Source organism: Odontesthes bonariensis, chromosome 15 (assembly GCF_027942865.1).
Source record: "Odontesthes bonariensis isolate fOdoBon6 chromosome 15, fOdoBon6.hap1, whole genome shotgun sequence".
In the NCBI taxonomy this organism is placed as follows: Eukaryota; Metazoa; Chordata; class Actinopteri; order Atheriniformes; family Atherinopsidae; genus Odontesthes; species Odontesthes bonariensis.
In genome coordinates this window covers 18,121,607-18,142,523 of record NC_134520.1, presented here as the reverse complement: position 1 = coordinate 18,142,523, position 20,917 = coordinate 18,121,607, and the positions used below count along the sequence as shown (strand labels likewise).

General features: G+C 42.5%; 1 protein-coding gene across 3 annotated transcripts in view; it reads left to right on the top strand.

Moving 5' to 3' along the window:
* agbl4 (AGBL carboxypeptidase 4) overlaps positions 1–20,917 on the top strand; it is a 305,045-nt gene that overhangs the window by 137,477 nt on the left and 146,651 nt on the right. For all 3 annotated transcript variants that reach the window (XM_075485313.1, XM_075485311.1, XM_075485312.1), the window contains one exon: positions 7,136–7,352. In XM_075485313.1, the coding sequence (XP_075341428.1) occupies positions 7,136–7,352 (217 nt within the window). The remainder of the gene's footprint in view (positions 1–7,135; positions 7,353–20,917) is intronic.

Sequence of the window (20,917 nt, the reverse complement as noted above, 5' to 3'; positions counted from 1 at the left end):
CTTATGATAATTAGTCCTATATACAGCAACGACTTCATCTTTTTAAACAAATAATGCACTCTTTAGTCACAGCAGTGTGGCCAAAGTACAACATCCACACTAGTTGTGTTTTTGACGTGTTTTCAATCAAATTAAAGAATTATTTATTGACAGAGAAAAGATGTTAAAGAAAAGAAAAGAGGGATTTGACATGACTGCTGCCATTAAGCACTGTGTGATTAGTCTGCTGTATGCATATCATACACCTTAATAATGTATCTGATGTCTTTGTGCATGTTTTGGCTATTATTATGATAACGACTCAGTCTGGCGCCAGTCTGTCTGTCCTATTCCACACTTGTGCACACACGCACACGTACTGTAGATAATGTAATGGGAGTATAATGTTGCACTTTGGGAAATGCTGCATCACACAATTATAGGTGGATGGTCTCGTCTTTCTCCATCCTCCAACACACACATACACGAGCCCACCGCCTGCTCATCTCCTCTCACTCCCACCAGCTCACCCACCATTTCTCACCAGGGGCTTAACGCTGAGATCATCACATTGGTGCATATAAGTGTGTGTGTGTGTGTGTGTGCGAGGATTTTACTTTTCACATGATGGCCTGCGTGCATTTTCTCTGCACCTCCCTTTTTTTCCAGACAAATGTGCACCTGCCCTGTTGCCCCATAGGGGAGCCGTGGCGCCAGTGTGGCGAGGGCACGGTGATCATCTGCTTTCTGCTAATTGCCCCGCTGCCCCACAAGACGCAGGGGAGACCCACCAGACCCAGCATGCCCCGTCTAGCTTAGTGGGCTGTGCTCCTGTGGGATGTGATGGGGGCACATTTAGCTTTTTTTCCATCATAAAGCGCAAGTGTTTCCGTTGCATGTCCCTCTCCTTTCCTGCATCCCTCAATATTTTTTATTTTTTTTTCCTGAAGGAAATAACATCATTTCATTGTATGTCTTATCATCTTCTGAAAATGTTAAAGCTCTCACTCCTTTTGAGTTCTCTGACGGCTTTCATCACTCAGCAGGTCACCTCTCACTCAAAGGTGTGGCCCTCTACTGGTGCATCTGGGCACTGCCACACTGCACTTAAGTTAGATCACTATATGTCTCCTTATTGATAACATTTGAAAAAAAAACAACTAAGCTTTGATTTTCGGTTTATGTGTCTGCGTGGGCACATCCAGTAACTTACTGAAACATCTTCTGATCATAGATAAAACCTGTACTGCTGACGCAGTAATGACTAATATATATAAAAAAAGGAAGAGTTATTTATTCACTATATATTTTCCTGATTGTTTCCTGTTTCAGGATTCATTAGTTGGAGCAGCTACTGTTAATCCTCCACTGCTTTTTATCGCCGTTTGCTGCCTCAAGGGTGATAAAAGTGTCCTCTGTGAATGTATGCGTGCTGTACATCTCTGGCATTTCTATCAGATGTGGAGTGGAACACATTAACTGTTTGAGTAAGAGGCCGAGCGTTCATAGTCATGTTCCCACTGCAGCCACTTAGAAGATGAGAAATATTTATCTTTTCTCATCAATTATTTTTAAAACATTTGTATTTAAAAAAAGAAAAAAGAAGAAGGAGCCAAACAGACGCTTTAAAACAGATTAAATGGCATGGATGAGGTCATTTATTTTCAAAACTTTGCAGTAAAGCAGGCTGAAATGTCAAACATGGAAGGAAGACTTGATAAAGTTGATAAACTTACAGACACTCAAACAGGCATACGGGGATAAAAACGGGCCGACACACAACCACTCCCTTTGTATTAAGCACATCAGCAGAACAAACTGGATTACTTACAAACAGCAAAGGTGCTTTATTTAGATGAGGCTCCAAGATTTATGACTGTTCTCAGTGTTTTATGGAAATAACTTTGCATTTTTATGCCTGCAGCATAATGTGTACTTGGGTGAAGTGCTGTGAGCATGATCTGATATTGACCGAGCTGATTCGTCTAACTCACCTTGAAATTCATTTAGGTCTAAAAGCTGCCAATCCTGTGACAGATCAGCTAATTAAATTTGCCAGTAATACGTGAATATCAGAGCTAACACTGAGGGCTGGAGATAACAGCTTTTCACAGTGCCTCCAACAATAAGCAGCGGGTAAAAAGCCACCTGATGGAAAAACACCTCCTGGGTGTTTTGATGCTGCCGTCAGGTGAGAGTGCCTTTACTCTGTCACGTTTCAGCCTCATCCAAGGGCTGTTTCTGACCAGAGAAAGCCACTGACGGCCTGTTGTCTCCACAGGTGAGCAACTCTCAGCTCCCTTGTTACAGGAAAGTCCATAACTCACAGGTGTTATTGCTCCCTGCAAAAACCTTACTGCTGCTTGCCAGAGGATTCCACCAGTGGTATTAATCCCCTTTTATTTCACACCATTAAAAACCGAGTGCAGTGTGTGTCTCCTCTGCTTTATGATTACACACACACACACACACACACACACACATACGTACTGCAGCAGAAATTAATGTCATGCAAAGTCTCTCTTGAGAGGCCAAATCACAATCAATGGCCTCCTGCTGCACATCTGTTTTCCTCCGACTGGTTGTGGAGGTTAGTCCTAATCAAAAGGACACATTCTCACGAAGCCGCAGTCAAATAGATATATTGTACCACCACATATGATATACGGCAGGCCAACCAATTTACAAAGCCAGCACAGGTTGCCTAGTAACGGTGCCTCCAGGAAGCTTTGTTGCAACTTGATTTGCATCCAAAAGATAAATATATAAATAATGGATGGATGCTCCAAGAATATATATGCCTGCCAAAATATTTTCGCTCCAATATACACGTACACACATATGTGCTCACCTCCTCAAACATGAAGATGCATACCAGCATGGTTGATGCTCCTGAGATAATTCGGAGGCTGTTTTCTGCTTCACTTAGCATGCAAAGCAAAAATATGGAGCGGCGCTTTAAAAACAATAAGCCTGTCTAACATCTGGCATCATTTTAGAAATGCCAGGGAATAATGCCTCCTCAATTATTGGGGGAGTAGCAGAGAGGGGGTAAAGGAATGCGTCATTCAATGTGAAATGTTTGCCAAGCGGACTTGCTATTTGTTTTAAATGAGCTGGTGCGAATCTGTGGAGCTTTGACAGCTATGGGGACACACTGGGAGACATTTAACCTTACTAACAGTTGACGGGATGACAAGCTTGAAGTGACAACAGTGATATAGAAAATGAAAGGAGTGCGGCGGCGTGTGTGTGTGTGTGTGTTTGTGCTCGGGCCTGGTGAGATTTGCCCTGTGAGTTTCTGTCTTTGTGGGAGCACTCAGAGCAGCGGTGAGTGGCGTGTCCTCTACGCTTGATTGATTTGAAAATATAGACAAAGTGTCGCCCGTATGAAAGCCACCAATTTCTAAGCCTTCATCTCGACACTGGAGGCACCAGAATCAGAGAGAGAACTTGTAGCTACCAATGCTTAAGAGGTAGAAAAGCACTGCCACGCAAAGTGACACCTCGCTTAAGGCTGCCTATGAAATCACCTGCCTTTGTATTCTCCTCTTGTCTTGTCTTTTTTTTTTTTTTTCCGTGTCTCTTTGACTTTGTCTCTTTGCTTGTCTCTTTCTCTGTTTGTTATCCACTTTCTGAATGTATCTAGTGTTTCACTCTCCATTTCTCTTTGCTTCTCATCCCTCTTTTATTCTACAAGGCTGTGATGAGACACTCTGGAGGTTAACTTGTCCCACAGCTCGCTGCGAAAAGAAATGACCTTGGTGTAGCTCACATGCGGTTTGAGTTTGGGGTGTCGTTTCAGTGTGTGACTCCTTTTGAATGCTGCTTGTGTGTCTGTTTCTGTGTCTCGGTAATCACTGAATTGTAAAACTATGTGTGAGTGTGTTATCATACCGGGGGAGCTTCTCAGCTTTTTTTTTTTTTTCTGCCCCCCTTCATCCCACGCAGCGATAATTCTGTTTGGGAACGACAGCTCTGTGCCACGTCAAGAGATGGGCAGGGGAGAGGCACTGGGAGGTACCGTTTAGATAAAACAAATTGCCAGCTGCAGAGCAGGAGCAGTCACCACTCAGATAACAGCCAGAGACCGTGAGCATTGGTGTGCATATGCTGAAGATTGTGTGCATTTTCATATTTCTATGTATGACTGGTGTCAATATGAGCCGCAGCCCCTCTTCAGCCTGCACTTCTGGCTTTGCGTGCGGTTTTGTTTCCATAACAAGTCGCAGAGCCATTTTTTTTTTGGCCTATAACCATAATGCTGCGATGGGACAAGCAGCAGTAATTAAAATCAATAGCCAGGACTTTTCAAGTCTCCGGCAAGGTCACATATTCCCCAGTAGAGAGAAGGAGAAACACAGAGAAGTGGGATTGCACGGATGGACGCAGCCAAACAGGGAAATATGTAAAGAGGTGAGGTGTCATCATATTTTAATTAACCTGCACCTTGGAGGGTTGGTGCTAAAGTAATGCACCAGTGTGTACTTGGGAGGGAGGGGTTGTCCACGTGTGTGTGTGTGTGTGTATGTGTGTTATGTGAGCTCCATGGATGTCTGTTTTGTCCTTGCCAGCTAGTTTCATTCACGGTATGCTCTACTTCAAACCCATGTGGTCATGCAGTTTTAGGAGTTGTATTCAGGATAATTGGAGGAAAAATAGAATGATTTCTTCTTATTTCAGTCCAAAATGAACGCTTTGTTTGTTTGTGTTCTACTACTTCTTTGTCCACCTTTGCAGATTGTGATATAACCCTGGTGAACTGGCTCCAGTTGGCAGCTGGGGTGGGGAGTAGCTAGCCACTAGCTGCATTAGTATTCTGCTGAGATTACCACGTGCAGAGACATTTTCTTTTCTCCTCCTCTGAAGGAATAATCAGCCTTGCTTTTCTCTTCCCTCTTCCTATAGGAGGCTGATTTAGGATTCTCGTTTCACTAGTTACCTGTAGAGGTGTCTTAAAGAGCCTGACAAATGCATGAAAGTGTGTTTGCTATGCTTTTCTATGTATGAGCTTTACCAAACCTGTTGTGTTAGGTGTCTGAGCATAGGCATAAAACTCTTAGGTTTCTCCTTCCTGTCCTTACTCTTCAGTAGTGAGTCAGGGAGAGAAGTTGACTCTGTCAGAGTTAGACCAAAGCTGTCTGTCCTGTTTGTTGATTATCAAGTCCTGTTCCTATCACAGCCCCGATAGCATCTTCATCTGATCTGTTGCCAGAGTCGCTAGTTCACCAGCAAGCCTCCACGCTGCTAGCCGCCACCCCTTCTCGTATATCTCCAGATCAGTCCCACATCTGCCATCGCCCTGCTCTCTCATCTTCCCCTTATCGGCTTATTCCACCTTTCTCCCAGTTCCCACTACCCAAAATACACCAATCAGTTATCGTCCTCGTCTTTCTCTTCCTTTTATCCTGCACTCTCATGGCATCCACCCTGTGTTGTTCCCCATGTTTGGTCTGCCCCATGTTCACTGACAAATCAGCGAGTGACAGGACAAGACCAGAGAGATTTGGAGAAAAAAATGGAAAGAATGGAAGATAAAAAGAGGAGGACGGAGAAAAAAAAAGGAGGCACATGCAGTTACTTAAATGCATGCTAAATTCCTCTCTCTGTTTCTTAACAGTGAAATAAGGAAAGAGAGGAAGACAAAGACGGACAGACTGAGAGTGTGAAAAGAAAACATGTTGAGTAAGCACAGAAGTTCTGTGGACTGCAGCAGGACTGTCCCGGAGCTCATCGATTGTCCGTGAGATGCACAGATCAGTCAGCTTCATTTAGCTCCACGCCCAGATGCAACACGCTTTTCAGCAAACCACAATACACAAACAGTCAGCACACCGTACACAGATTAGATGCTTTCCTGTTTTGTTGTGCGATCACTTTTTTCTAAATAGCTCCTGCATTGTAACTTGAATCAGTCAAGGCCTTTTCACACGTGCCTTTCAAGCTGAGACTGATGTGCCTTTTGTTGCACAGTGGTGTCCAAAGTCGATTCCACTGCTGATGTGCCTCTGAGGTGGCAAAGTAGGTAGTAACAAAGGCGAAACAGGCTCTGTGTGTGTAAGGGCAAGCTGGCTTTGTCTTCATACTGCTGATTCCGCAACAAAGGCTTGATGTGCATAAGCACACATACAGAATTTATTTTTATATTTGAGGAGTGTATTTGTTGGTTTAGGGTTTTCAACCTCTACATCTACACACACTTTGAACAGGAAGTGTGCTCTTTCCCACATAAAACCCTGAAACATCTTTTAAGGGCGTCAAAGCACGTTAGCTGCTTTAAGCAGATCCCCCCAAAATAAAGTAATTTACTTGTAAATGAGTTTGGTACGGACCCTTTAAATCGTATACATTTTTTTTTGTCACATTTGATATTCACAAGCAGTATCTCTAAAGCTAAAGTCTCCAGTTTCCCAGTGAATTTGACATAAAGGTTGGAAAAAGGTAATTTCTTACTTTTAAAAAGGAAATTAAATGGCATGTACTGCAAGTCAGCTGGTCAACATTTACATCAGTAGTGGTTACTTTTCATTTTTTCACTTTCACGACAAAATTGGAATCCACGTTTCTGAATATCTACCGTAAAATACCTTTATGGAATGGCTGAATTTACAGGACGTGTTAATTTGCATACTTTTTCCAGAACAAATTACTAAACAGACCTGGAAAAGGGGGTTAAAGCAGTCCTATAAGGGAGTGACATTTAATATCTCAAGTAGCTGCGTCAATTTGCCGTAGAATTTGTAAAGTTAGTGGCTAAGTTGTCCCTCTTAGTATCTATCGTATTGTTTCCTCAGTTACAGTTTGCTGTTTATAATTGTCACATGGATCTTAGATGATAGATGGTGACTGCAGTGTTTATATGGCGCAGCAATGAATGACAAAATGGTGATTGGTAACACAAATGGTTATTTTTAGATGTAATCACTGCTGCTTTTTTGATCATAGAGTGATTGAGGTTTTCTGTGACCTCAGTCAGATGATTACCGGGTGAACTCAATGTCTCTTGAGCTCGAGAAATATAACGCGGTCATATCGTTCCTCGTATCTTCATCAGATTGCACTTCAAATCATCAAGACTTAATGTTCTTAAATGAAAAACCCAACCTATGAATGACCTCTCTTCCTCACGGCGTGTTTGTGTTTTTGCTGTTTACAGGCAGAGGCTTCCGGCTAAAAACGTGTACTACTACCGTTGCCCCGATCACAGACGCAACTATGTCATGTCCTTCGCCTTCTGCTTCGACCGAGAGGACGACGTATACCAGTTCGCCTACTGCTACCCCTACACCTACTCCAGACTCCAGCACTACCTTGCCAGCTTGGAGCGCAGAAACCTTCCCTACCTGCAGAGGGAACAGCTGGGACTCAGTGTGGTAAGTCGAAAAGCAGGAAAGGGATGCGAGCAGGTGGAGAAGAAAACGTGAGAGAGGTTGCAGTGATTATAGCTGGAGCAGAGATGTCCAATGGTGGTGAGGATTAAAGCTGGAAGAGTTATAAGGTGTGGTGTGTGCATGTGTGTGTTCAGATGAAGGCGACCCAGATTGGTGACTTAGGTGTGCCTGCCGGTCATAACTTCAGCCTCTCATGTTATTATGATTGTTGCACTGTGAGATGACGGACTGTAAGCCTCTGGGTGTGTGAGTGTGTGCGTGTGTGAATGGCAGTGTGCATAATCAGCAGAGCTCTCACCTCAGCAGTAGGAGCTAGTGTATCATACATGCTGCCTCCAGTCTTGTCTGCTCTTATCAAATAATTGTAGGAGAAAAACTCATTAGAAATGCTTGAGAGATTACGACTTTTTCTTCTGTCCTCCAACATTTGTCAGGGAAGGCTTGCTGCAAGGAAGATACCATGAAAGTAGAGGTACTTGTGAGGACCACTTGACCGTAAAATGCAGAAATGACTTAGAAATGTAGAAATCCTGGCATGAAACGGCTGATGGCGTGGTTAAAAAGAAATAAGAGAAAAAGGGAGTCTCTGCCAATTAAAAGATGTAATGACCTATGGTATTACAAGAAATCTGAGTATGTAAGGTTCAAACTGTGGTTATATTTTTAAGGAGGGGAAAAAAAAGTTCCTTCGTGGTAGTTCAGCATGAAAGAAAAAAAGAAAAAAAGAGTGAAAACATTAAGATTTCAGTTTTCAGGTCGGGGATACCAGTGGCGACTGTTTGTAACAGGAGATCATTTTTATTATTGATTACCACACATCCTCGCGGCAGCAGGTCACGGTTAAAGGATTTGATTACCTCGTTGGTTCTCATAGATCGCAGCTTCAATGTGTCTGTGCTGTCTGTCGTTTGCTGCTGCAACTAAACTCAGTCAGTTCAAATGAATTTGCAAAACAGGCTGTGCTGTTCCGTCACCACCAGCTGCCACGCGCTGTGCTAAATGCTTTGCATTGTCTCTCGTTGCTTCAAAATTTAGACCATCCATCAGTTTTAACGCGTGGACGTGGCCCGCATGATTAGAAATAAAAGAAATCCGATCAGATAGATCTAGATACAAATAAGGGTGCTCAAGTGCATGGTTCCTTCTTTTTCTGGGTTTCCCAATCAGGGGAAAGGGCAGACTCCAGCGTTAACAATTAACACTGCTTAAAAGGTTTTTGAGAGAAGGTTAATGCACTGAGGAGTCAACATCTTGTTTAGGGTGGTATCACAATCAGTTTAGACTCATTTAAAAGCTCTAAGCATAGTCCCCAGAGTTGCATAGATTTAATTACCAAAACATTGCTTCCGTATTTTCAGAAATGTTCATACGGCAGTAAATTCATTTCGACGCATAAAGTGATTTAATAATGAAAATGAACTTCCCTCAGAAGTACAAACAAGGTTTTAATGTAACATGATGTAATGTACATTTGTCCTATTAAAGCAAAGGAGATGAGGTATTTGTTTCTTTTTGCCTTCTGCCTTCTTTATACACCATGCAATAAATGGTTAAACATCGATAAAATGTTGGAAATGTTGTTTAAGGCTTTTTCGATTTGTGAGAGTGACAAGAGAGCAGGCTATAGTAATATGTAGTATTTGTGTAAGAGGTTAGGCGGAGCAATTTCTTCTCATTTTTCCCTTTTTTCTTATTCATCAACATGAGAAATATGTAAATTATTCAGTGGAATGTTCATTGTTCCTATGCTAAGAAAACCGGCATATGTTGGGTTAATGTGTCCCACCACTGCTGATAAGTAATTTTTCCTTCTCCATCTGCACTACTGCTGTTCTCTGTGTAACATAGTGTAAATACCAAGATTTACAATTCACTCTGTGCAGCGCACTAGTTTCACTTTACTTTCAAGATGCATTTTTTTCTCTTAGCAACAAAACGGGGAACAGAGAGAGCAGACAGACTCGGTTGATTTGGCCCACAGACTCAGTATTAGTATTCATAGTCATAGAGAGGTTTTATGACCGTATTTTTCTCTTTATGTTCTCTGGGCCTTGGTCGCGGACAGCTTTGCCCCACCCTCTCATATCTCTTTCCCTGTCTGCTCCTTCTCTTGCAGTTACCGCTTCCTCCCTCCCTTTCACACGCACGTGTGCAGCTCCACAGACATACACATGCACACACGGGTCAGAGAGAGAGACGGAGGGGGATGAGAATGGATAAGGGGAGCTTTCTGACTGCATCAAAGTTTAAAGACAGATTGCTGTAATTTCCGAGGCAGAGTCTTTGGAAACAGCAGAACACGGCTGGGACACCAGAATAGCTTTAACCTTCTAATGGGTACAGTTATCTCATAAGGATAGAAAGAAGATCTGTTACCACTTGCACTGGCGCTCTTCTATCTTGCTGTCTCATTTGTTTTCTGTAATGTGTTCCTAAATAAAAAACAACTTTTTGACCAGTTCCGATACTGTAAAAAGGCTTCGTCTTTTTTTAGTTTAACTCTAGCTCTCTTTATCTTCATGGGTGAGGCCGTGTCCTCTGTTGTAGTCAGGCATTTTTTTTTCCATATTCAAGTCCAAATCCACTTTAAAGGAAATGCATGGCATACCACCCTGCATCTTACACCCTGCTGCTATGTGCTGACTATCTCGGAGGCCTCTTTGCACTGCTCAATCCTGGTGGTTCCCATCCGGTGTGGTAGACCCCGGCCTCTATTGCTCTTGTGCTCATTGCCTGTTCTGGAGCTGCCACGATTAGCCCTTTGATACTGTCTTCTCGGCATCAGCCACTTCCTCAGTCTTTTGGTGATACATAGCATGTCGAGGCTTATCCCTCAGTGAGGGTGCGTCTTCTTACTCCTCTCCTTCCCTTCACTGAGTTTCAGTTGCCTGAGGCACCCACTTAGCAGTTCATCACTGGGGGCCATCTTCCTGATGTGATTCTGGATCTTTGTTGTGTCGCCCTGGATAGCGGCTCTGATGCTCACTTGCCCCAGTCTCCTTCCTATCACCAAATACACAGTCCTACAGCGCTAGACTTTTGGATGAAACCCTTCATGCATTATTAGGAGTTTTCTTGTCTTGATATCTATGGCTTCTGTATCCTCCTTTGGCCACGTGGTTACACCAGCGGGATATCTGAAATTCAGGAAGGGCATACATGTTATCGCTCAGACTTTGTTCTCCGTCTTGATATTTGTTATTCATCTGACCCTCCAGGACCCACCTCGCTCTTTGTACGTACTTTTTGTGGCTGACTTCCTTGCAGCTTCTCTGATTCTCTGTAGTTGCCATACGGACGACAGGCCGTATGCCCGGACTGATCCACCGAACCAGATTATGCAGCAAGGACAACATCCACGTTGCAACACTGACTGTGAGCAGTGTTATAAATAACTACTAATTAGTACTTCACTCAACCCCACAACAAATAACACAAAATATTGATTTCAGCAGAGTGAGTTAAATTTCATGTATAAATTACAATGAATTCACTTCAGTTGTGCTGTAGTGTAAAAGTCAGTTTAACTGAGGGAAAATGAAAAGAGCAAAGACTTAACAGCTGTGCGAGGAATTAAAAGGGCAGATCTGGAGGATTTTACTTTCCGATTCTCAACAGATTCATTTCATGTCCCCCCTGCCAGTTGAGGTTTTGCAGTAAAAGTGGAATTCACCTGTACAGGGAACTGAGTCTTTTATCTGCAACAGCACGTGGAAAGTCCCCAACTTTACCCGATAATCTTTTTTTTTTTTTTTTTCTTCTGTTAATCATCTTACGATCATCACGTCATCTTGTTTCTCTTTCTCGTTATCAAAAGCAAAAAAGTAGGAAGAGCCGAGGGTTGTTCAAATAACAAGGAATTTCTGGATTAGACACAGGCACATGTCCCAGCATGCCTGAAAGATCCAGATCCAGACTTGTTATCTTCACCAACAGCCACTGAATAACTCAGTATATGTCCAGACTAAGCAAAGTTGTCGATCAATGAGAAATTCATTGGATCCCAGTCCCAGTAGAATCCATCTTTCCAGGCATCTAGCCATTCTTTTTTGGCTTACACAAAGTATTTGAGACCAATCACTATCCAACACTTGCAACTAAAGAAAGGTTTTATTTGTGATGACAGTCGACAGACAGTCAACTCTTGAAGACATTGAAGACTTGGGCAATGGTCTTATTTACCCAGCTGGCTCCAGTGGAAGTATCTTATTGATCTGATACATTGTAGTTTCTGGTGACAAATGATAGATGAATCATTCATGCAACTGCAAAGCATTTGTGCCTGACAGCAATTTCTATGCTGCATCAGGTCAACAACACAGGCCCGAACCATGATACTACCACCACTGTGTTTCACCTCGGGGATGTGACTCCTATGATGGGATGCTGTGTTTTTCACAGTATCGCTCATTTAAAGGTAAAAGTTCTATTTTGGTTTCCATAGGCCTTCCAGATTCTCTAAGAATCTCAGAGGTCTGCTTTGTCCATGTCTTGATCCACCTCCATAAACGTGTTGTGATGATGAAACTTTGCTCTTCAGGGTTCTAGCTAGGATGAAATTATAGCGTAGTGATGTAGGCGAGGGAGCGAAGCGACCAAGTCCGGGGGGGATGGTGCCGAAGGGGGGGTGACCCCCCCTTCCGCGATGCGGAGATTTTGGAAATTTAAGGTAAAAATTGGCCATTCTAGGGGTACCCAAAGGGAGAAATTGTACTTTAAAAACAATAAAGTCTTAATGGGAGATGTTCCCATCTTTGCTTTTGGCAGTGTGTTCATAACGGACCTTGTCAGAAGAAATTAAAATTTAGACATCACCAGGAATAGAGATTAAAAAAAATGTTTATTAAAGTTACACACTTTTCAGTTATCCTGATGACAGACAAACAAACAGCACTTCACTTCACTTATGCCTGACACCCTTTCCAGGGTATAGGCCGTCGACAAGGGTCCTCCAGAGTTTTCGGTCACTGGCGTTCTTTTCTATCTGCGACCAGGTGCCTCCCAGCCTCTTGGTGTCTGCCTGGAGATCCCTCCGCCAGGTGTTTTTGGGCCGCGTAGTGTGTGCCCGATCCATCTCCACCTTCTTTGCCCAATTTCGTCTGCTGCTGGTAGTTGTTTGGTCTTTGTCCATAGGTCTTTATTGCTGATTTTGTCTGGCCAGTATATGTTCAGGATTCTTCTGAGGCATTTATTGATGAAGGTTTGCACTTTATTTGTGGTGGTCTTTATTGTTCTCCATGTCTCTGCCCCGTAAAGCAGGACTGATTTTACATTGGAGTTGAATATTCTTATTTTTGTGTGTTGTTGTATCTCTCTAGAGCGCCAGATGTTCTTTAGAAGTAGGAATGCTGTTCTAGCCTTGCCTATCCTAGCTCTCACATCTGCATCCGTACCACCCTGGTTGCTGATGATACTCCCCAAGTAGGTGAAGGACTCTACTTCTTGCAACGTGTCGTCCCCTAGAAGGATTGGCTCTGTGCTGGTGTTATTAATCCTCATGAATTGTGTTTTTCCCTTGTGAATGGAGAGTCCTACTTGTGAGGAATTCTCTGCCAGTATATTTGTTTTTTCTTGCATTTGGTGGTGTCTATGTGAGAGTAGGGCCAGATCGTCTGCAAAATCCAAGTCGTCTAGCTGTGTCCATAATGTCCACTGAATTCCGTCCTTTCTTTGTTCTGTGGTTTTTTCCATTATCCAGTCAATGGTCAGTAAAAACAGGAATGGGGATAGTAAGCAACCCTGTCTGACCCCCGTCTTGATCTCAAACAAGTTTGTGAGCTGCCCATCATGAATGACTCTACAAGTCATTCCAGAATAGCTGTTTTTGATTATGTTCACTAGTTTATTGGGCACTCCATGGTGTCTTAGTAGCTTCCAGGTGGTCTCCCTATGTACACTATCAAAAGCTTTTTCGTAATCTACGAAGTTGACATAGAGTGATGTACTCCACTCTAGTGACTGCTCTATAATAATGCGAAGGGTGGCAATCTGGTCTACTACACATGACCTGTTCTTTCTGAATCCTGCTTGCTGATCTCTTAGTTGATGGTCAACTGCATCTTTCATTCTGTCTAAGATTACTCTATTTAGCACTTTCCCTGCCATTGACAAACAAACAGACAGACAGACAAACCAACGCAACCAAAAACATAACCTCCTTGACAGAGGTAAAAACAGTAGGGTAAAGCCTAACCTTTCTTGGCTGCCATCGCGAAAAATGTATCAAGTTTGTCAGAAAGGTGAAAATGGCATTGATCTGGCGTTATTGTACAAATAAATACAGACAAAATGCCGTTACGCTGTATTGAAAATAAGCGTAGCGGTCCAAAATTATAGCGTAGCGGGCCGTGACGCAAGTTTGCTCTAGCTAGAACCCTGCTCTTCAATTAAACAGGCCACCCTCTCACTTCTGCATTTGTTCCCACTGATTAAACACATCTGACTCAACTGTCACCTTCATAATATCTGTTATTCATTGAGGTTCTGATATTTTTTACCACTAACATCTCTGTGGTTATCCTCCCTCAATAAATGAACTACCAAGCACCAATTCTTATTTCCTTTATTGGGTTGTCTTTTTCCACTTCGTATGATGATCTATTTGGTCATATTTCTGAAAAAAAAGGGCCTGCCTCAAATGTACAGAAGTGAATATTTGCTTTATAACTTAAAGCCAGTTTCAGCTTGCGCATATACACACACACACTTCAACTCAGACAGATAGACATCACACACAAAGACAAATAACAGAAATACCAGAAAAATCCCCCTTACTCCCCTGAGGAGAAGGTTTAGATTCTTTCTTCGCGTGCTCTGCTGGGATTGGTAGATCTGTGTCTACTCCTCTGGTCCCTGTCCGTCTGAACATTTCCTTTAGCAGACCATCCTGACAGTATCTGAGAAAACCGCTCCCTCCCTTTCTCCCCCCGAGGCGTCCGTGTCCACAGAGACTCGGAGAAAGAGACAACAGGCTTTCGACCCGCTACCATACTAACAAGCCTCTTTGAAATGACCCCTACTGCTTCCGTCTTTCAAACTATTTCCTTATTTCTTTACAATCCCCAAGTGTCCCCCAGCCATCTGGAATTGAAAGCGCCTTATTTGCCCCGCTCGCCTGTTGACAAAGTGTTTTTCTTTTCATCTCACCGGTAGGCAGCATCTGCCCTGGAGTTGCAAAGGCAGCAGTTTGAGGTTTTTCTTGTGTAAGCCCCGCTGGGGAGGGCAGGGCTATGACACTATTAGTCACCTCTGACACAGCACAGTCTCTGCCTGTAAACCAGATGGAAAGAAAGTGTAAATGAGATGGCTATCTCAGGGTGGAAGAGAGAAGAGGCCTCTGACGAGCCTTAAGCCATCGTGCAACTTGCATCCTATCCTTGGCACCCATCCTGGCCCACTGTTAAGCTGAGATTTGGTTCACATAGTCACATCAAATAAAACTATTGATATGAGCATCACATTGCAGAGATGTCCCATCCACTCAGTTTTATTTCCCCGTTTAAATCCCACAAATCAAAGCAAGATTGTGATTGATCACTTGCGCTGTGTTGTAGAAAAGCAGCGGTCGCTGTCAGCTACCATGATTCCACTTTACTTCCACTGTTGTTATTGAATTTTAGACCTAATCCTGTGTGCCATGACTGTTCATTTACCATGTCTGGGTGTCTACTCAGTGGCAGTGGAGCCTCCACAAACTTTTTTTTTTTTTTTTCGCTATGTCTGGAGCAACAGCAGTGGAGTGGACACTGCAGCTATATCTGCCTGGCTGCCTCTCTCTTTCCTTATCTCTGTGTTTGTACACTGTGTGCCAAGATTCAATCAATAGCCACTCCAGCCGTGGAGAGAGGAGAAGGTCACCAGCCACGCCGGAGAAGCCTGGGTAGGCAAACAGGCAGAAACGGGAAACCCAGGCAACACGCCTCAGTCTGGGCATCGTAGGAGACCCTGCCACCAGGACTTTTAATTATCAAAATGAATTCACTTGTAGTTTTCACTTGATATAACAAACATGTAGAATGTGTATATATAAAGGTAATAATTGAGCTGTCGAACACATCATGAGCAGCTTTTTTGTCTTACTGTGGAACATAGTGATTGGCGTTCATATCTCTTCAGCAAGGCTTTTGTGCCCATCGTACATTGTCATCACCTAATAGAACACTACCCATTGTGACGAAGTGCCACTTTTAATTACAGTGACTAATTAATGCCAGATTTCTCTGAAAGCTGCCTCTGATATGCGAGTTCTTGACTCTGGGGCTGTTCTGCGAATGTCTCTGTGATTGGTTTGTAATGAAGAGAGCCCTCCACCCACAGGCCATCTCCTGAATGGGCGTTCGGCACTTTGTGGAGTGGATGAGGTGATGCTGCAAAGTCAAGTTGTGTGGCTGGTGTGAATGTTGGCTTTTTATTTCGGTAGCGAAAGTCCACACTGTTAAGACACAAGGACATTATTCAGCCATCTAATTGCGTGGAAGCAAAATTTAGTATCCAGATCCTCAACTTGAGTCTTTATCGCAATGAAGCAACATGCAAATGCCCTGTTACAAGTGTAGGTCTCTGACTGATGGATCACAAGCCACAATCAGAAAAGGTAGGGAAAGTTTGAAATAACATTATTGTTTTTTACCTCATTAGTAGCCCCTACACTGCCCCTGTGCCAACTTTTTTTTAGGAATATGTTGCAGGCCTGAAATGAAAAAATGAATGTTCATTTTTAACAAAGAGGGCCTAAACTGCTTGTGTTCATATGATGTCATAAATGAGATACGAGAAGTTTACAACAAAAATTATTATTTGGTGTAATGTCTATCTGGAATGTGATCTTGAATACACACTGCTTTTTTTTAAAATAATATCCTAAACCCAAACAACTGGAAATCACACTTTAATCTGAACCAGAATGTCTGACTTTAACATTTCCCTTTGAAGTTCAGCGGAGTTTAGAGTGAAGTAAAATTTCTCCTAAAATATGGTACTTGAGTTAAGGCACATTGTTACTTTAGACACCTGCATGTTCATCACAGTATTTTCTATGAAGTGCTTTATCATCTTCAAACTACACAGATGGGACAATGTGGCAATTGGAAACGCTAGCTGCCTCATGTTTTCTCCCAACATACTCTTGTTTGTGGGGTTTTTCCTTCCCTGTAAGCATTGCAAGACTGACTGGACAACTTTACCAGTCAAGCAAGCTGGCACCACTCAAATAAGTAATCTGTCCCCCCCCCCCGAGCAGAGAGGTAAACAGCTCAAGATAACAATTTTTTTCCCTTCTTCTTTAGTGGTCTGTTCATGAATGCAGTAGTTGTGGCCTAAACTTTAAACGGGGGGGTAAACAGTTTTAAAAATGAAAATGCAGGAGAAAGAAACCCCGAAAGGACTCACAGCTGGAGCAGTGAGTGAGAATGGGACTTTCACTCCGTGTTTGTGACTTCTTCTGCTAAGTTCTGATGAAGTTTGCCTCTGTTGTTAACTTAATAAATTACCTTTTTACCAATTCTTTCTGGTTTTCTGCAGTTGTCATAAATAAGTCTCTGTCTGCCTGAGGAAGTTTAGCATTTTTCCTCGGCTGCTGCTAATAGGTATCCGAATGAAAGACTCTTTATCATCTAGTTATATGTTAATCACAGCCCACAGCATCTCAGCATCATAATTGTAGGGACGTTTTTTTAAAGATGAAAAGGTCATCTCTGTATCACTCCAGGTTTCTTGGCAACTGTTTTGTGATTTTTCCTGCTTCATATTTTGTTTTACAAGTCGGTGGCCCTTATTGTATTTGATGTTTCTTACCATCATGAAGGTATTTGTGGGTTACACGCACAAACCCAGCCTGTCCTTTGGCCCGAGACAGTTGACCACGGAGTTGATCCAGTGGGAACAGAAGATAAGCGGGTTTATGATCTACATCCTTACGTTAAAGTGCTGTAGGCCTCTTATCTCCAACTAATGTTTCCCCCAGGATACTGGCTGCTTCATAACACATCTGCACCCTCGCATCTCTCTGGTGATCTAGAACACAGTAATGAGGGAGAGGTGGTGAGGTCTGTGAGGAGTGGGGGGGTGCATTAGGAATGGCTTTTAATGTGTAGCCTACTGTGAAAGGGAGGGAGTCTGTGGTGTGTTTAACTTTACAGTTTTACACGGTGCAGCTCAACTGTGTGTGTGCAGAGAAAAAAAGGCAAGATAAATAGATTAGAATATCACAGGGGAAGGTTTGTGAATTCGGTTGGTAATGTTCACGCAGTGCTGACCCCTTGTTGATCCTTATTATAATGCTGGCACAAAAGCACACAGATTTTTGGGTTACTCAGACAGAGATAATATTTATTTTGGAAATTGGATCTTATTCACAACTTAATGGCTTAGCACCCTGTCTCTGCTCTCTCTCATTCTCCCACCTTCTTTTGTCTCTCCCGCTTTTGCACGAATGAGAATTGAAGCAAATGAAGGGTCTCAGAAGTGGCCGTTCAAATTGGGGTTTTATTTCGATGCTTTGGAGCGGAGTTTTCTGACAGGCTGATAGTTGAGAACCTGGTTTATGAAATTAGATAAGAAGATGAACATTATTCCAAAAATATTCCTTGATGGCAATCAGCAGATATGTCAATCCTTCTGAATCTGTGGGAATCATTTGTCCATTCCATTCTAAACTAAAATCATAAACACATAATAAGTACCTATTTATGCTATAACGAGCACTCGCTTTTTGATTAATTTTCTCACTGGACACAAGAGGCATGCCCTGGCAGTTATTTCTGCTCAGTGTAGGTCCATGTAGACGATCATGTGTAGGCTGCGTGCTCCATTGTGATCAATACAAATAATCTGCCATATGTTCTTATTTTGTTTATCATAAATAAAAAAGATTCCCCGATATTGATATTGATTCTCGCTATGAATATCCTGAAAGCGCCGGGGCGTGATGTGAATGTGCAAACTTTTGTTTGAGTTGGGAGTTAAAGGCCGTCCAACAAGTTCCTTCACAATTTTATCTGAAACTAGCATAATGTGCTCTGGAGCTGTTTGTGTGTTGCATACGTGGACTTGGACCACTACTCAGAGCAGAAATGACTTCTGGGCAATGACACAGAATAACAAACAATACAGGAAAAGCAGAAAATGAGACGCTCTTTCTTTAAAGTCATTTCTGATCAGAGTACAAAATGGGAACTCACAAAAAAATCTTTGGTTTTTTTAAAAATGTTTTTTGTCTTGAAGCAGATGTGGATATCACAAATATATATATATATATATATATTTTTTTTTTTGTGTGTGTGTGTGTGTGTGTTATTTCATTTCACATAAATATTCATTTGATTCACTTTGGTTTTGTTTTGAAAATGAAATGAAGGAATGCCACACAGATTCCTCTGGCGCTTTTTGTCTCTTTTGTGTCCCCCACTTTTAGGCTTCAGAGGGAAATCTATTACCATCTTCACAGCTGCATTACAGCCATCTATCTGTCCTCCTCTGCCAATGGAAATTTACTCTGCCCGCTTCTGAGATGACTCTCAGGATGGAGCAATGAGCAGCGAGCACTCACTTCGTCTCATTTGGTTGTCAGGACTCAGCTCCCAAGGGGGACACAAAGAGGGGCAAAACAGATAGCATTTAAGGCTTTTAATAAATCAGAATACACCTCTCTGACAGTGTAATTGCTTTCCATTGCCTGGCCCAAATTCAACAGCAAGCGGGGAAAAGAGGGCAAAGAGGGGAGAAAACAAGAGAACGGAAAGACAGTGAGTAAAGAGTAACGCAGAGCAGGCTGTACAGTAGATCATTTGTTCGAGGGAAAAGAATGAAAATTAATGAAAAGAGAGTTGCCTGCCCTCCAAAAGCAGCCAAGCTTGAAATTCACTTTGAGGGAAACTTAATTTGTTGTAAATGGGCAGAAAACATATTACTGCACAGCGCGTGGAAGGGGGTGTGCGGTGTGTCCGTCTGCTGCGTCTGTCTGTCGGCGTGTGTTTGTGGCAGATGAGGAACGCTATGCTCTGAATAGCTCAGCTGAGAGGGGGGAAACACAGGAGCCTGTTAATAACTCCAGTAACAGCATTCTTTTTCCACATGACTGCTCTCCAGCACTCACTTCCAGCACGTCTGAATACAACTCCGGGATGTGGAGAAGAACTTGTCAAAAGTTACTTGCGAACAATAAAGTTAGACCTGTTCACTTCAGGCATATATTCTTTATGGTTGTATGAATGTTAGCATGTATGTGTGTGTGTGTGTGTGTGTGTGTGTGTGTGTGTGTGCATGATTTTGCGTGCGACTCGCTTGACATTGTAGCTTACTTTAACATTTTCTGAGACTCTTTTGAACCGATACTGCCTTCAATTGTCCAGCACTACACTACAAACTGTGAGGAGGTACATTTTTCAATAGATATTGGTTTTTGTAATACAGGAAAGAATAACCCCAATGTGCATTTTCCTTTCTAATACAAGCAGTTTTTCCTTGCTGAGATGTAGTAGAGGGAAGGTTACATTGACATGGAATTTTCTACTAAAAGGTTTGTAAAATCCGGTAGATATTTGCTTGGTGTGGCTAATTCAGGCTGCTGAAGCCTTGTATTAAGCTTGTGCTTTACCAAGAAATACATTTTTGCTCGAGCGCCGCAAATTTTTTCCTATCATTTTCATTAAAATGGCCAAAGTGCAGAGTTTCATCGTTGGCAGTGTGAACAAAAGCAACATTACAGACAACCAAAAGCATCATCAGTGGGCGAATGTGCTTTGGGTGCTTAGTTTCAACCCAGACCTGCTGAATTGTTATCATGTAAAAGATTACATGCAGAATGTATATTCATGCACACATCACATGACTGACGAGAAATGACCAGCCGTGGTCAGGAAATTGAGTGGTGGAGTGTGAGCCGTGCCAGTCTACTTTTCAGTCACACATAACTCCACTTTGCATTATTGGCATTCAGCGGCAAGCCAGAGTGTCTGCGTTCCATTTGGCCTTCCTGTTGCGCTGGGTGAGGACATCTGTTTAAACCGTGTAAATCAACTGTAGCCGGCATAAGGGGATGGCAGGTAAGATTTTTTTTTTGAACCTCTGAGAACTGATAATTGAACAGCTGCAGGTGGTGGACATGCTGTGACCAATTTTGATTGAATCTCTTCACAGTTTTTAAGGGTTCGCCGAGTTCGTATAATCCAGTTCTTAACTGAATTTAACAAATCGAAGATATTTAGCGCAGGTTTTCTTCTGTATTCTTCGGGATGTTTTAGGAACAATCTTACAACAACAGCCATCCATTTATGCCTGCACCATCAGTGTTTGCCATTCTGTTGAAAGCACACACCTCTGACTATTTGACAGTCAGGTTTTGGAGCCTGTTTATCAGTAAAATTGCCTGCTTTTCAAAGAATGTGCTCTCTAATTTCCTATAAAGACATATGACTACATTTAAGAACTGTTCAAAGCAAGAATTCTTTGAATGTGTACAATTTCTGCAAATACTTCAGCTCTTTAAACATGTCCGTGCACACTGCTCTCTACAACACAGTAAGTGTGGGGCTGCAAACTAATTTGTATGT